Here is a 13,171-nt window from a genome sequence, read left to right as displayed (position 1 = left end):
CGGGCAGAGAGAAGCACTGGCCCCAGCCTTCGAAGGGGAGGTGGGAGATGCAGAAACAGACGAGGTGATCATGTGTGGGGCTGTCAGTTCCTTGAGGCTGGAGTGGGAGTGTCCTTCCTAGAGGGCCCCCCCCCCCCCGGGAGGAGCCGGGGCAGATCCTGAGGGTCTTAGTCCAGGGCAAGGAGCACGGAGTCTGGGGGGACACAGAGGGGCCACCTTCTCCTCCTTGTTCTGTTTGTGTCCATGCCTTTTCATCTGAGCCAGAGGGCACCCGGGAACCTGCTGGTCAGCGTCCACTGCTGCCTCTGTTTTCCCTGGAAAACCGGTTGGGTCATCAGGAGCAATGTCTCCAGGCCTGCAATTCCGCCCTGTTGCCGGGCAGGGCAAGGCCTGCTTCTCACCTGGGCTGCTAGGTGCTCCCCATTGCTGGGGTGCTGGCTTCTGCAAGGCCTGCTGCCACCCTTGGGGCAAGGTGGGTGAGGTGCGAGGGGGGAGTTCCTGGAGGAGGCGATGCCCTCTGTGTCTGGAGGGCAGAGCGGAGGCACAGAGGCCTGGGGTGCGAAACACCCGCAGGGACGCTGCCGGAACGCAGGCGAGACGTGGCTGGGGCCAGGTGTGTTTGGAGCACGTAGGGCGGGAGCGAAGAGGCAGCCAAGAGCCAGGCTGTGGATGTTTTTTTAAAATATTTATTTTTTTAAGTGTATTTTTATTGTTTAAAGTATTACAGTGTCCCTGTTTTTCCCCATTTTTTTAATTTTTTTTTTTTTTTTTTTACCTGTTAACTCTGTGTAAGTTCATTTGAAAAATGATTGTGATGCTGAAAACAGTTTGCAAGCCAGCGGGTGGAAATGGCCCGCCTGAGCCTTACAGCGCTCGAGGGCTTTGGACCAGCATCCTGAGAGGGGGACCTGATTGGCCCGTGTTTGCCCTTCAAAGAGGCCTGGGACCTGCACTCTTGCTTCATCTTGAGGGTGGAGCGGAGGCACAGAGGCCGGGGATGCGAAAGTTCAGTGAAACTCAGCAGAGGGTGGGGGCCTTTGCACTCCTGGCCGGAGGAGGGAGTGTAATGCTTGGACCTGGGATGGAATGACACGGGTGGAGCGACGACCGTGGGAACACGAGCAAGGGACAACTCCGTCATTGTTTCAAAATTGGGTTTTTTTGTTGTGTGGTTTGTTATTTGTTTTTTTTTTAAATTCTCACCTGAGGATATTTTTTTTCCATTGATTTTCAGACAGAGTGGAAGGGAGGGAGGAGGGGAGGAGAGCGAGACACGCACATTGGTTGGTTGCCTCCCACATACACCCCAGTGGGGCTGGAGATCAAACCCAGAACCGAGGTACGGGCCCTTGACCGGGAATCAAACCCACCCCCTTGGGTCCACGGGCCGATACCTAACCACTGAGCCAAACCAGTCAGGGCCAACATTGTTTTAGTGAATACACTTTGTTTTCAAGAGCAGTTTTAGGTTCGCCGCAAAGCTGAGCAGGAAGTACAGATTTCCCATGTACCCCTTGGCCCCGCCACACACTTACACGCGGCGTTCCCCACCATCCGCAGGAGATGTGTGTTACAGCCCGGGAACCTGTCTTGACACATCAAAGTCCATAGTTCACAGTAAGGTTCCTGCTTGGTGCTGTACGTTCTATGGGTTTTGACAAATGTATAACGACCTGTGTCCACCACTGTAATATCTTACAAAATAGATTTTTTTCATTTTTAAGGCTTTGTCTAAATATACTTTTCCCCCCTAAAATTGATTATATATCCTTTTTTGACTTAAATACTTATATCATCAGCATTTTTCCATGTTGTTGCAAATTCTCCATCCCGGGATTTTTTATTATTAATATTGATTTCAGAGAGGAAGGGAGAGGGAAGGAGAAATAGAAAAATCAGATGATGAGAGAGAATCATTGGTGGGCTGCCTCCGGCACGCCCTCTACAGACGGTCCTCGGGGTACGTCGGACTCAACATATGTCGTTTCGTGGTTACGTCACCATGTCCTATTTATTTATATTAAAAAAAAAAAAGTTGTCATTTCGACGTCTGTACATATGTGCTTTGTGCTTTTTATTATTCATTTACCACAAGTAAAGGGCAGGAATTGTTATCTTTCTTTTAAATTTTGTTTACTGTTTCCCTTCCTTACTGCTGTGTCTGTGCTCCATGTGGGTGACGTAGGTGCTTATGTAGGTGGGTTCCGACTTACGGCGAAAATCGCATTACGTGGTAGGAACGGACCTCCCCGTAACCTGAGGACCTACTGTACTGGAGATCGAGCCCAAAACCTGGGCAAGTGCCCTGACAGGAAATTGAACCTTGACCTCCTGGTTCATGTGGTGACAACCGCTGAGCCACAGGGGCTGGGCTGGCCCCGGGTTTCTCAGTGTTGTGTGCTGCTGCCCCTCTTGCCTTCCTATGTGGCCGCTTAGGTTGCTATCAATTTTTCTCAAGTACAATGGGGCCTTGACTTACGAGTTTTATTCGTTCCGAGACCGAGCTCATTAAGGAGCTCGTTAACTCAAATTACTCTGTCAACTCAATGCAAAAAATTGGAGGAGAGACAGCTGGTATCTCAAAAAACTTGTTAGTCGGGACATTCGTAAGTCAAGGCCCCCCTGTACATTGTGCATTGTTTAAGTTGGGAGCTGTGAGTCATGGTTGGGTTGGGATTGGAGCTGGCAGAGCTGCCTGATTGGGAAGTTGGGGGGCCCTCTCCAGGCCTGGGTGCTGGCATCTGGCTAATCCTGACTGTAGTTGCTGGCCCTGCCTGCTTCCCCCTGCGGGGGCGGAGGGGGGTGCAGCTTGGTGGAGCTGGGAAGCCTGCCATTGGGTTCAGAATGCTCTCATTTCACAAGTTCCTCTGGGAAAAGGCCCGTGTTGTGCCGACGGGGAAGCTCGGAAAGCTCTGCGGAGCGGGAGGCGCTGAGGGGCTGCCGCCGGACACGCGGCGGGAGCGTGCTGGGTGATCGCACCCAGACAAGTCCAGCTAGAAACACGCGGTTTCCGACCCGCAGGAGAAAGACATTGGGGTTTGATGTGCTGGCCATCATGCCAAGGGCCACACACCTCGTGGAACTCTTCCCGCAGCCCCACCTGCAGGCCCCGTCATTATTCCTGTTCTACAAAGATGCTGTTCCAGGACCAGTGCTCACACCTGCCCCCTGCGCGTGGGCTGAAGAGATGCTCCTTGAGGTCTCGCTGCCTCCAGGCTGATATGAACAGCGCGAGCAACTTACAGGAATGAACACATTTGCCCTTTTCGTCCCTGTCAGCCAGCGGCCCCACGGGAGGCGCAGAAATGCTCTCAGAGCCAACGGCATGTCCACGTGGATGTGCCGCCCCCCCCCCCGGACCCCCCCCCCCGCCCTCCACACACACACAGCTCTGCGATCTCCCTGGAGAGGGGGGTGGTCCAGCAGGAGAGAGGCCCAGGATTGCCCTCGTTCTAATAAGCGGGCTGTTTGGGACACACGGGTCTGCCTGCCTCTACCTGGAGCCAAAGAGCAAATGGAACTTTCTTCATGTTCTAGAGTAGGAAACCTCAGGCCATGGGTGGGGAGGGAGGGCCAGAGAGCCCTGCAAGTCCATCCCTTGCGGCTATCGCCGGCATCTTGCTTCCTCTCTCAGCACTGTGAGAGCCAGCAGTGGGCGCCAAGCATTCTCGGCTGCCTAGAGTCTCTAGAAGCTTCCTTCCCACCTGTCAGTCAGCCCAAGTCCCCGGAGCCACAGAGTGGGGAGAGAGCTCCGCACACTGAAGAGCCGTCAGAACTGGAGCCGGGCAGGCACCCGAGGACCTGGGAGAGTGTCCGGTCTGAGACCACCCCCAGGTCCGATGCCTCACCAGGGAGACTCCCGGCACCGGCACCGGCAAGCTCACAGCTGTGACTTAATTCAGTGAAAGGACCGGAAGCAGAATCAGCAAAGGAAAAGGCGTGGGGGGTGGGGGTGAAGCTGAAACAGGTTCCAGCTTCTCAGGGCGCTCTCAGCAGAGGCTGCCGGCGCACACTCGGCCCCGTTGCACACTCGGCCCCCAGTGCACATTTGTGCACACTCAGGCCCAGGTGCACACTTGGCCCCTGGCGCACACTCGGGCCCCACCCTGAACTGGGACAACACCCGTGAGGTGTCCACAGGGACTCTCATCCGAGATTCGGCGTCAGGGTTTTTGTCAGCTGCTCAGCAAGTCCCCAGTTCCTGTCTTGGAGCTGATCAGCCTGCGCCAGGCTGTGAGAGGCCAGGCCCGGGAGCCGCTCTGCTTGGTCCCAGGAATGGTGGGGGCCCTCCCGGACCTACAGTCCGGAGCCAGCCCAGGGCCAAGGCGCCAGCAGGCCTTTCGGGAGAGCAGCCTCGGCCGTGTTTCGGTGGGGGAGGCCTGAGTTCTGCCACGTGGGGACCTGCGGTGGCACTGCGGGGTTCATGGGGTGGCCCTCACTTCCCAGAGCCTGGCTGGCGGTGGGCACCCTCACAAGGGCATCCGTACGGCTCTCCTGGCTGCACAGGCGTATGGCCTGTCTTCACAGATCCCTCAGGCCTGGGCTGTGTTACACACGCACGCTGGCCCCGCCACAAGTGTGTCCTATTTGTGTGCGCTTCGCAGCGCTCCCGAGGGTAACTGTATGGACGGAGTCACGACAGGCTCGGTGAGACTCAGTAAGGAGCTGAACATCGTAAAACAGGCTACAGGGTCACTCCCCTCCCCTGTCCAGCAAGTTCCTGCATCATCTGGAGGTGTCCTGAGCCGGTCTACCTGGCTGCCAGCTGCACGGTTCAATGTGCTGCCACAGGCCTGGCCCTGAGCGACTGGCTGGGGAGACGGTGGTAAATTATTCATGGAGCCATCGGCCCGCGCCATAGACACATCGAGGACCCCGACCTGACAGATACGGACACACTGACATCCATGCCACCAGCAGCCACCCAGCTTCCAGCTCTCACTGTGCACCTCTATGGACCCAGCGCTGTACTTTCTACTCATCCTCACATTAAATCCCCATGGCAACGCCTTCCAGAGGGAAAGCGTGTCCCAGATGAGGAACCCGAGGCACAGAGCGGTTGAGTAACTTACTCAAGATCACCCAGCAGAGAAGTGGCTCCCGGGGGCTGTGCGAGCTCTCCCCAAGGCCTGGGCAGCCCTGCTCCATGCTCCTGTTTGACCCTCACAACAACCCCGAGATATCGGTGTCATCACTCCCAGTGTGCAGATGAGGAGACCGAGATCCAGCCGGTTTAAATGATTAGCCAGTCAAGGTGCTGGCATTCACGCCCAGGTCTATGCAAACTGAACCTACGGCTTTTCCACAATGTCCTCTGCTGTCTATGGAGACACTAGTGGGCCCACCCTGGGTAACGGGGGGCGGGAGGGCGGGTGGGAGCTATGAACATCTCGGGGATGGAACCTGTTCAGGGAGTGCAGGGCCGGGACCTCCGTCTTTGGTTCACATCAGACTCACCCCGTCCCCATCTCAAACCCACAGCATCAGAACTGATGGTGACGGGGACCTCATGGGCACAAGTGGCACCTCACTGCGCTGTTGACTCATGATGTTGAGCATCGTGTCATGAGCTTACTGGGCACTTGAGTTTTCTCCGTCGTCTGTTCGAGTCTTTTGCTCATTTTTAAGGTGGGCCGTCTGCCTTCCCATTGGCGTGTTAGAGTTCTTCACCGACTGTGGGTGCCGGTCCTTTGCAGCAGATGCGTTGCAGATGTGTGGCCTCAGCGTGCGCCTGTCTTTCCTTGTGGTCAAGGTGGCCTTTGAAGAACAGAACTCGTCGATTTCGATGAAATGCAAATGAGCGCTTTGTTCTGCTTTGCTGGCTGGAGTTTTCTGTGTCTGGTGTCTTGGCTCACCCCGAGGACAGAGCTTTTCCTCTAACGTGAGGGATGTGCGTTTCAAACACTTGCCCAGGTGGCTCTGCTGGCACCGAAGTTGGAGAGGCCTGGGTATCATGGTCGCTCTAGGTTTGGAGGCAGATCTGAGTCTGATTCCCAGGTTTCCCACTTACTAAGCAAGTCACATTGTCTCTCAGAGCCTCAGTTTCTCTGTCTGCAAAATGAGGTAAAAAATAGGGCCCATCTGCCCGGCCGGTGTGGCTCAGCGATTGAGTGTCTACCCATGAACCAGGAGGTCACTGGTTTCATTCCTGCTCAGGGCACATGTCCAGGTTGCCCGATCCCCGGGAAGGGGTGTGCAGGAGGCAGCTGATCAATGATTCTCTCTCCTCATTGATGTTTCTATCTCTCTTTCCCTTTCCCTTCCTCCACCCTAGCCGGCTTGGCTCAGTGGATAGAGTGTCAGCCTGCAGACCAGTGGGTCCTGGGTTTGATTCCAGTAAAACCCAGGCGCGTACCTGGGTTGCAGGCTTCTCCCCAGCCCAGGGCCCTAATTGGGGCGCGTGCAGGAGAAACAATTGATGCGTTTCTCTCACATCGATGTTTCTGTCTTTCCCTCTCTCTAAAAATCAGTGGGAAAGCATCCTTGGATGAGAATTAACAAAACAAACAAACGAAAAGTAGGGCCCATCCACAGACTTTGTCAGAAGGTTCTGTGATTAAGGCTCAGGCAGAACCTAGCACCGTCCTGGCCTGAGACCGCGTTCTGCAGCTGCTGGTCTCATCGCAGCTGCTCCGGGTGCCGGAGGGAGCAGGGGGAGTAACGGTGTGTTGTTTGCTTTCAGTACATCAAGGCCTTTTACAATGAGACGTGGGAGAGGAGGCGTGGATACCCGATCGACCCCGACACCCTGACGCTGCTCTGGTCGGTCACCGTGTCCATATTCGCCATCGGTGGACTCGTGGGGACGTTCATGGTGAAGCCGATGGGAAAGTTTTGTGGGAGGTCAGTGGGGGCTGTCTGTGTTGGGGGATCCCCTCCATCGTGCTCATAATATATCTGTGTCCTGTCAGGACCCCGCAGACAACGAAATGCCACGTAGTTCAGCTAGAGAGGCTTGAATGTCGGAAGGGCAAGGGGTGGAAATAGGGTCCCAGAGGCCACAGGGCAGGGAAGCTGCGGACAATGGGCTGCCCAGCAGGAGCTGAGGTTGGGGAGGTCAAAATCCTACTGTCCGAACAGGGAGGGAGCTGGGAAGAAACACCGGCCTCTCTCTCCTCCAACCCGCCTCTCCCCCGAATCTGCTACCGGCACCTCCCAGTGGTCGGCAAACTGCAGCTCGCAAGCCACACGCGGCTCTTTGGCCCCTTGAGTGTGGCTCTTCCACAAAATACCACGTGCGGGCGCGCACGTACAGTGCGATTGAAACTTCGTGGCCCATGCGCAGAAGTCGTTTTTTTGTGGAAGAGCCACACTCAAGGGGCCAAAGAGCCGCGTGTGGCTCGCGAGCCGCAGTTTGCCGACCACTGGTCTATCCCAGGTGGAAGCCAGAGAACCAGGAGCGTTCTGAGTTAGGCCCAGAGGACCAGGCCCCGGGGCACGGAGCAGGCGGAGCCGCGGCACAGCACGGTGCCTGCGGGATGGCGCCCTGCTTGTGAGAACATCGGCCCTCAGGCAGTCTTCCGTAAGATGGCACAGGAAAAGGGTCGCTGGGGTTGGGCCCGGGGTGCCGTGGGCCAGCAAGCCCTGCCTCCCCAACTGGGCAGGCGTGTGGCGTGGGGCTTGCACCTCCCTCTCGGCCAGCGCTCTCCCCGCGTGTGCGGCGAAGGCGATGACCGTGGCCTCCGCAGCGTGGCAGCCGCAGAAGCGAAAGGAAAGCCAAAGAGGAAACGCATTTGGGAGGCACTAAACTTCTAAGTGACGGAGGCGGAGAGATTCGGTCAAAGGCGTGGGTTGTCGTGCCCCGGGCAGCTGCCGGCTCCTGTTTGCATCACGACAGAGTGAAAGCCGAATTGGGGTGAAGGCTCGGCTGGAATCGTCACTCCGGGGGGAGGAAAAGCAGGAGGCACTGAAGACAGTTACCGTCTATCCCCCTCCTGCTACGTGCCGAGCTCGAGCGATGATGCTTCCTACACGTGACGCATGGAGGCCCGCGAGGCCCAGCAGGCGGCCCAGGTGCGGAAGAACGCACTTGACCCGAAATTCAGAAGCGGGTCTGTGTGGCCACCAGCCCGCTCTTGCTGTCACATGGTGTCGATGGCCATGCTGCTGGAGGCCTCATGATTCATCCCCCGTGAGGGCCCTCGGGGAGGATGAGGAGGCTGAGCTCGGTGTGCAGGGCTGGGGTCAGGGCCAGCGGGAGGGGCTGGGAGAGAAGTTCAGATGGAGCTGGGCATCCTGGGAGTCTGGGGCGTGGTCACCGGCAGGTCCACCGTGGGGCCCATCCCGGCCAGGGCACGTTAAACTCGTCGGTGATTTGGGAAAGGGGTGAGGACAAAGAGGGTGTGAGCCGCCCCAATATCTGGTCTCAGAGATGCAGGCTCCTTGTCTGCTGGACTCTCTGGCTTGGAGAAGTCTGTCCATAGAGAATAGTTTCTAAGTCCCAGCCCCTCACTCGGGGCCATTTTTCCTCAGCTCACATGGCTCTAGTGACAGACCCCTTGCTCCCTCATGAGACAGGACGATGGCCATGCTGGTGCCCAGGCGCTGGCTGCAGGCTCGGCTCCGCGCCTGGACTCTGATACCCACGGCTGTGGGGCCTGGGACGCATGCCTCAAAGTCTCCGTTCTTCACGCAGTTCATGGCCTCTCTGGAGGCCCCGGTGTTATCTGCTTTTTGTGTATCTTCTCTGAGGCTTGTGCCCATCTCTACACCAAAGCTCTACCCCCACACACACCCCTTTCACACAGATAATCTCACAGTCTCCACAGTGCTGTACCTTGCTCATTGCATTCAAGGCGTGACTTGGAGATCTTTCCACATGAGACTAGAGGGTTGTTCTGACTCAGTGTCTGCACAGTGTGCACTTGGCAGATGCATCATCACTTCCTTCCGTAGTTCCTCGTTAAGGGACACTGGGTCGTCTCCGTCATTTGCTATCAGAGACGATGCGGCAGTGAGCAGCCTGTGAATCATCACTGAGTTGCATAGGTCAGTACGTCGGGGATTCTCCAAGAAGATGTAGGAAGGGGAGGGGGAATTAGGGCAAGTTTGAGAAAAGTCAGAAACGGTGAAAAGAGCTCTGGCTCCAAAGAGCAGTAACAAGGCCCCCTTGCAAGGGCCCAGCTTCTTAGAACTGATAACAGTTGACCACCTGTGAACTCGCTGAGCCCAGGGGACAGCATCCTGCGAGAGGCTAAGGTGTTTGCCCAGCTCCTTGACGCACCAGCTGTCGGACCTCAAGCAAGTTTCTCATCTGTCCTGGTTAACTTCTCTATGAAACAGGAATAGGACCTCGGCCCGCCTGAGAGGGCCGTTTTGAGCAGCAGAGGAGCTACTCGTGTAAAGAGCTTATAACGACATCGGTCACGGAGCAGGGTTCGCTACAGTGAGCGGGGATGACCACGTTGCAGGCGAGGAAGGACGACACGGAGCAATCCAGTGCGAAGTCACCGGCTCGTAAAGAGAGAGCGGGTGCAGGAGCCTGGTCCCAGGCCCCCCACAGGTCATGCTGCTAAGCCACGGCGTCTAAGCGACGTGTCCGCAAAACAGTGGGAACCGCCCTGGCACAGAGCGATTCGTGGGCGTGATCATCAACCCCAGGGTGACCCCAGAGGGAGCGAGCACCTGGCTCGGATCACACAGCCAGAGGCGGCCGTGGGGGCCAGTGGGGACCCCGCTCCTGGGATTGCAGCCTTGTGGTCAGGCCTCCTCATCAAACCCTTCCTTTTTGTAAATATATTTTTTATTGAATATATTGGAGTGACATTGGTTAATAAAATTATATTGGTGCCAGGTGTATGATTCTACGGTACATCACCTATAGAGTGTTCTGTGTGTTTGCCACCCCAAGTCAAGTCTGAACCCCTCCTTCCCCTCCAGGAAGTGCACGTTACTGGTCAACAACATCTTCGCGATTACCGCCGCGCTGCTGATGGCCTGCTCGCTCCAGGCAGGAGCCTTTGAGATGCTCATCGTGGGCCGCTTCGTCATGGGCGTGGATGGAGGTGAGGCTCCCGGTGGCCGGGAGGGGCAGTGACAATTCCTGGGGGTGCTGCTAAATCCCGTGAGGACACCAAAGATCAGAGACGTGGGCCAGTAAATGGGTAAGGGCAGGGCTACGGGTTCCGGCTGCTGGTTTCTGCCACTTCCCTGGGTTAATTTCATGACCTTGTCTGTATCAGTTAGGCCTTATCTTACTGCATAAAAGTGAAAAATCAGCCCGAGACATAATGGCATAAAGCAAATCCCATTTGCTGAGCCTGCAGCTCTGTAGGTGGGCCAGGCGGCTCTGGGCACGCAGCGGTGTGCTGTGTTTGTGGAAGGCTGTGCTGCCCACTCTCCCAGGGGTGCGAGCCCATGTTGGCTGCGTTGGAAGGTCTCCAGTGGACAACGATGGATGTTTCTAAGGAACCCAATACAAAGCGGCTAAGAGGTTGAACAGGCACCTATGCAAAGTGGCCAATAGGTACATAAGATGGCATCAGTAATTAAGGAAATGCAAATTAAAGCCACAATGGCTACAATTGAAAAGTTTGTTAATGCCAAACACTGGTGACTATGTGGAGCAAAGGTAAATTGGTATGAACGTTGAGGAAATTGGCTTAACTACTGGCACTGAACGTGCACACATTGTGACTACAATGTACTTAACAACTGACGTACATCTGTGTGCAATGAGAGTCTTGTGCAAGAGTGTTCATGGGTTGCTATTAGTATTGACCCCAAACTGGAAAGCACTGAAGTGTCCACCAATAGGAGGGTAGATCAGTTGTGGTATATTTATACATTGGAATACTATACAGCAGTGAAAATGAACAAGTGATGAGCTATATGCTACAACATTAATGTATTTCAGTAAAAGAGGTGAGACACATCCTCTCAGTGCACACCACCACCACCACCATCACCATCACCACCACCACCACCACCACCACCACCACACCACCATCACCACCACCACCAGCACCAACACCACCAGCACCATCATCACCACCGTCACCACCACCATCACCACCGTCACCACCACCATCACCATCACCACCACCACCAGCACCAACACCACCAGCACCATCATCACCACCATCACCACCGTCACCACCACCATCACCACCGTCACCACCACCATCACCATCACCACCACCATCATCACCACATCACCACCGTCACCACCACCAGCACCATCACCACCACCACCACCACCAGCACCACCACCAGCACCATCACCATCACCACCTTCACCATCACCACCACCACCACCGTCACCACCACCACCACCATCATCACCATCACCATCACCTGCATCAGCACCACCAGTGTCACCATCCTAGCTATTTCCTTTTCTGTGGAATCCACCTCCCAGCCGCACCTGTGGACTGGATGACTCGGGCATGTTACAGCGTTGGTGCTGTGTGCGGAGTGCGGGGCGTGGTGCTGGGTGCATGCTGTTTTTGTCCTGGTGAAGCAGAGGAAGGGGCCATGACCAGCATCTTCCTCAAGGAAACGGCTCTCTCCATGGCCTGAGGGCTCCTCAGAGGAGACAGCTCTCTTACAAGTGCCCTGTTTCCTCCACAGGCATCGCCCTCAGCGCGCTCCCCATGTACCTGAGCGAGATTTCGCCCAAGGAGATCCGGGGCTCCCTGGGGCAGGTGACCGCCATCTTCATCTGCATCGGGGTGTTCACCGGGCAGCTGCTGGGCCTGCCTGAGCTGCTGGGCAAGGTAAGCGTGGCTCTTGACCAACCGCGTCTCTTCTCAAGCCACCATCTCAGCTCCCAGTGCCCTTGGCAAGACAGAGGGGACCCAGAGGGGAGCCCTCCCCCCAAAGCTTGTCCCTCTGCCTAGGAATTCCTGAGCATTCAGCCTTCCACTTACTATTGGAGAAAGCGATTGCTGAGTGCCTCTGGTTGGGTTTGGGGGTTTTTAAGGACATAAGGAACATATAACCAACTCTAACCTCACAGCATGTTCAAGTCCACCCACACACCGCTATTGTGAACAGCTCAATTACAATTCATTTAGGCTTTTGCAAACCTTTATAAAATTACATAGTTTTTTTTTAATGGCATCGTGCCACACGCATCGTTCTGCAGCTTGCTTCTCATTTAAGGTGTTTTGGGCATCTTCCCAAGATGCTTTGCTTAGCTCTCCCTCACTCTGGAGTCTTCCTTTCCTATATAAATATGGGATCGCACAGTCTTCTGTTTTTGGCTTTCCGTTTTGGAAGCAGAAAGGCCTGGCTTTGAGTTCCTGTTCAACCATTTCCTTGCTGTGTGGCCTTGGAGGCGCACCTCACCTAGGTTCACGTGGGGTCGGGGGTGGGATCAAGGAAGGCTTCCCGGAAGAGGTGACCTCGAAACTGAGCCCTGAAGGGTGAGCAGTGGTTAGCCGGGTGATGATGGGGTTTGGAGAGAAGACATTGCAGAGAAAGGGAATAATTGGAGAAAAGGCCTCGAGGTGGGGCACAGCCCCGTGAAAGAATCGCGAGTGCTGGGGGCCGAGGGAAGAGCATACGTGGGGAGCGTGAGATGAGGCCCCTGTTCACGGAGCTGCAGCTGACATTGTGCCGGGGGAATGGGGAGCCCCAGGCGGCACTAGAGCAGGGGAGTGACTCAGCCAGATCTGAGTAGAAGGCGGCTTTGGGTCTGGGAGTGGGACAGGGTGGGAAGGGTGAAAAGGGAGGAGAGGGCCTGGCAGGAGGCTGCAGTGATTGGTGTGTGTGGCAAGGGGGGGCGGGGAACGGAGGCAGTGGCCCTGGGGGTAGAGAGGAGGGGCAATGAGTCCAGGACCTGCCACCTGAGTGTCGGACAAGGACGAGGGACGGATGCAGCCACTTCCTCTTCCCACTTACACAGAAGGCCAGGAGAGAGGGAGGAGATGAGACCAGGGATGCTGGTCAAATGCACTGGGACAGAGCCCAGCTGATACCCCCTGCCTGGGGCTGAGTCCTGGCAGGCGGGGGCAGGAGGAGTAGGCGGGGGACATACACTCCAATGTGCTTCCAATGAAAGCTCCAGTGCACGCCTCACCCAGGGCTCAAGGTTTGGGGTGCTCAGGGGCATGGTGCCCAGACCCAGCCTCTGATCAGGCGCTTCCTAGCGTCCATAGCGGGCGGGAGTCCAAGCCTCATTTGGACCAGTTAGTTCATTCCTGATGTATTCACTCATTTGACACTT

At 56.0% G+C, this 13,171-nt stretch overlaps 1 protein-coding gene across 8 annotated transcripts in view; it reads left to right on the top strand.

Annotated features, from left to right (window-relative positions):
* Positions 1-13,171, top strand: part of SLC2A9 (solute carrier family 2 member 9) — a 64,022-nt gene that overhangs the window by 26,932 nt on the left and 23,919 nt on the right. For all 8 annotated transcript variants that reach the window (XM_036328915.1, XM_036328896.1, XM_036328865.1 and 5 more), the window contains 3 exons: positions 6,683-6,843; positions 9,880-10,004; positions 11,572-11,717. In XM_036328915.1, the coding sequence (XP_036184808.1) occupies positions 6,683-6,843; positions 9,880-10,004; positions 11,572-11,717 (432 nt within the window). The remainder of the gene's footprint in view (positions 1-6,682; positions 6,844-9,879; positions 10,005-11,571; positions 11,718-13,171) is intronic.

This window comes from Myotis myotis, unplaced genomic scaffold (assembly GCF_014108235.1).
Source record: "Myotis myotis isolate mMyoMyo1 unplaced genomic scaffold, mMyoMyo1.p scaffold_m19_p_1, whole genome shotgun sequence".
In the NCBI taxonomy this organism is placed as follows: Eukaryota; Metazoa; Chordata; class Mammalia; order Chiroptera; family Vespertilionidae; genus Myotis; species Myotis myotis.
The sequence above is the reverse complement of the archived record's forward strand: the minus strand, read 5'-3'. Positions and strand labels throughout refer to the sequence as shown.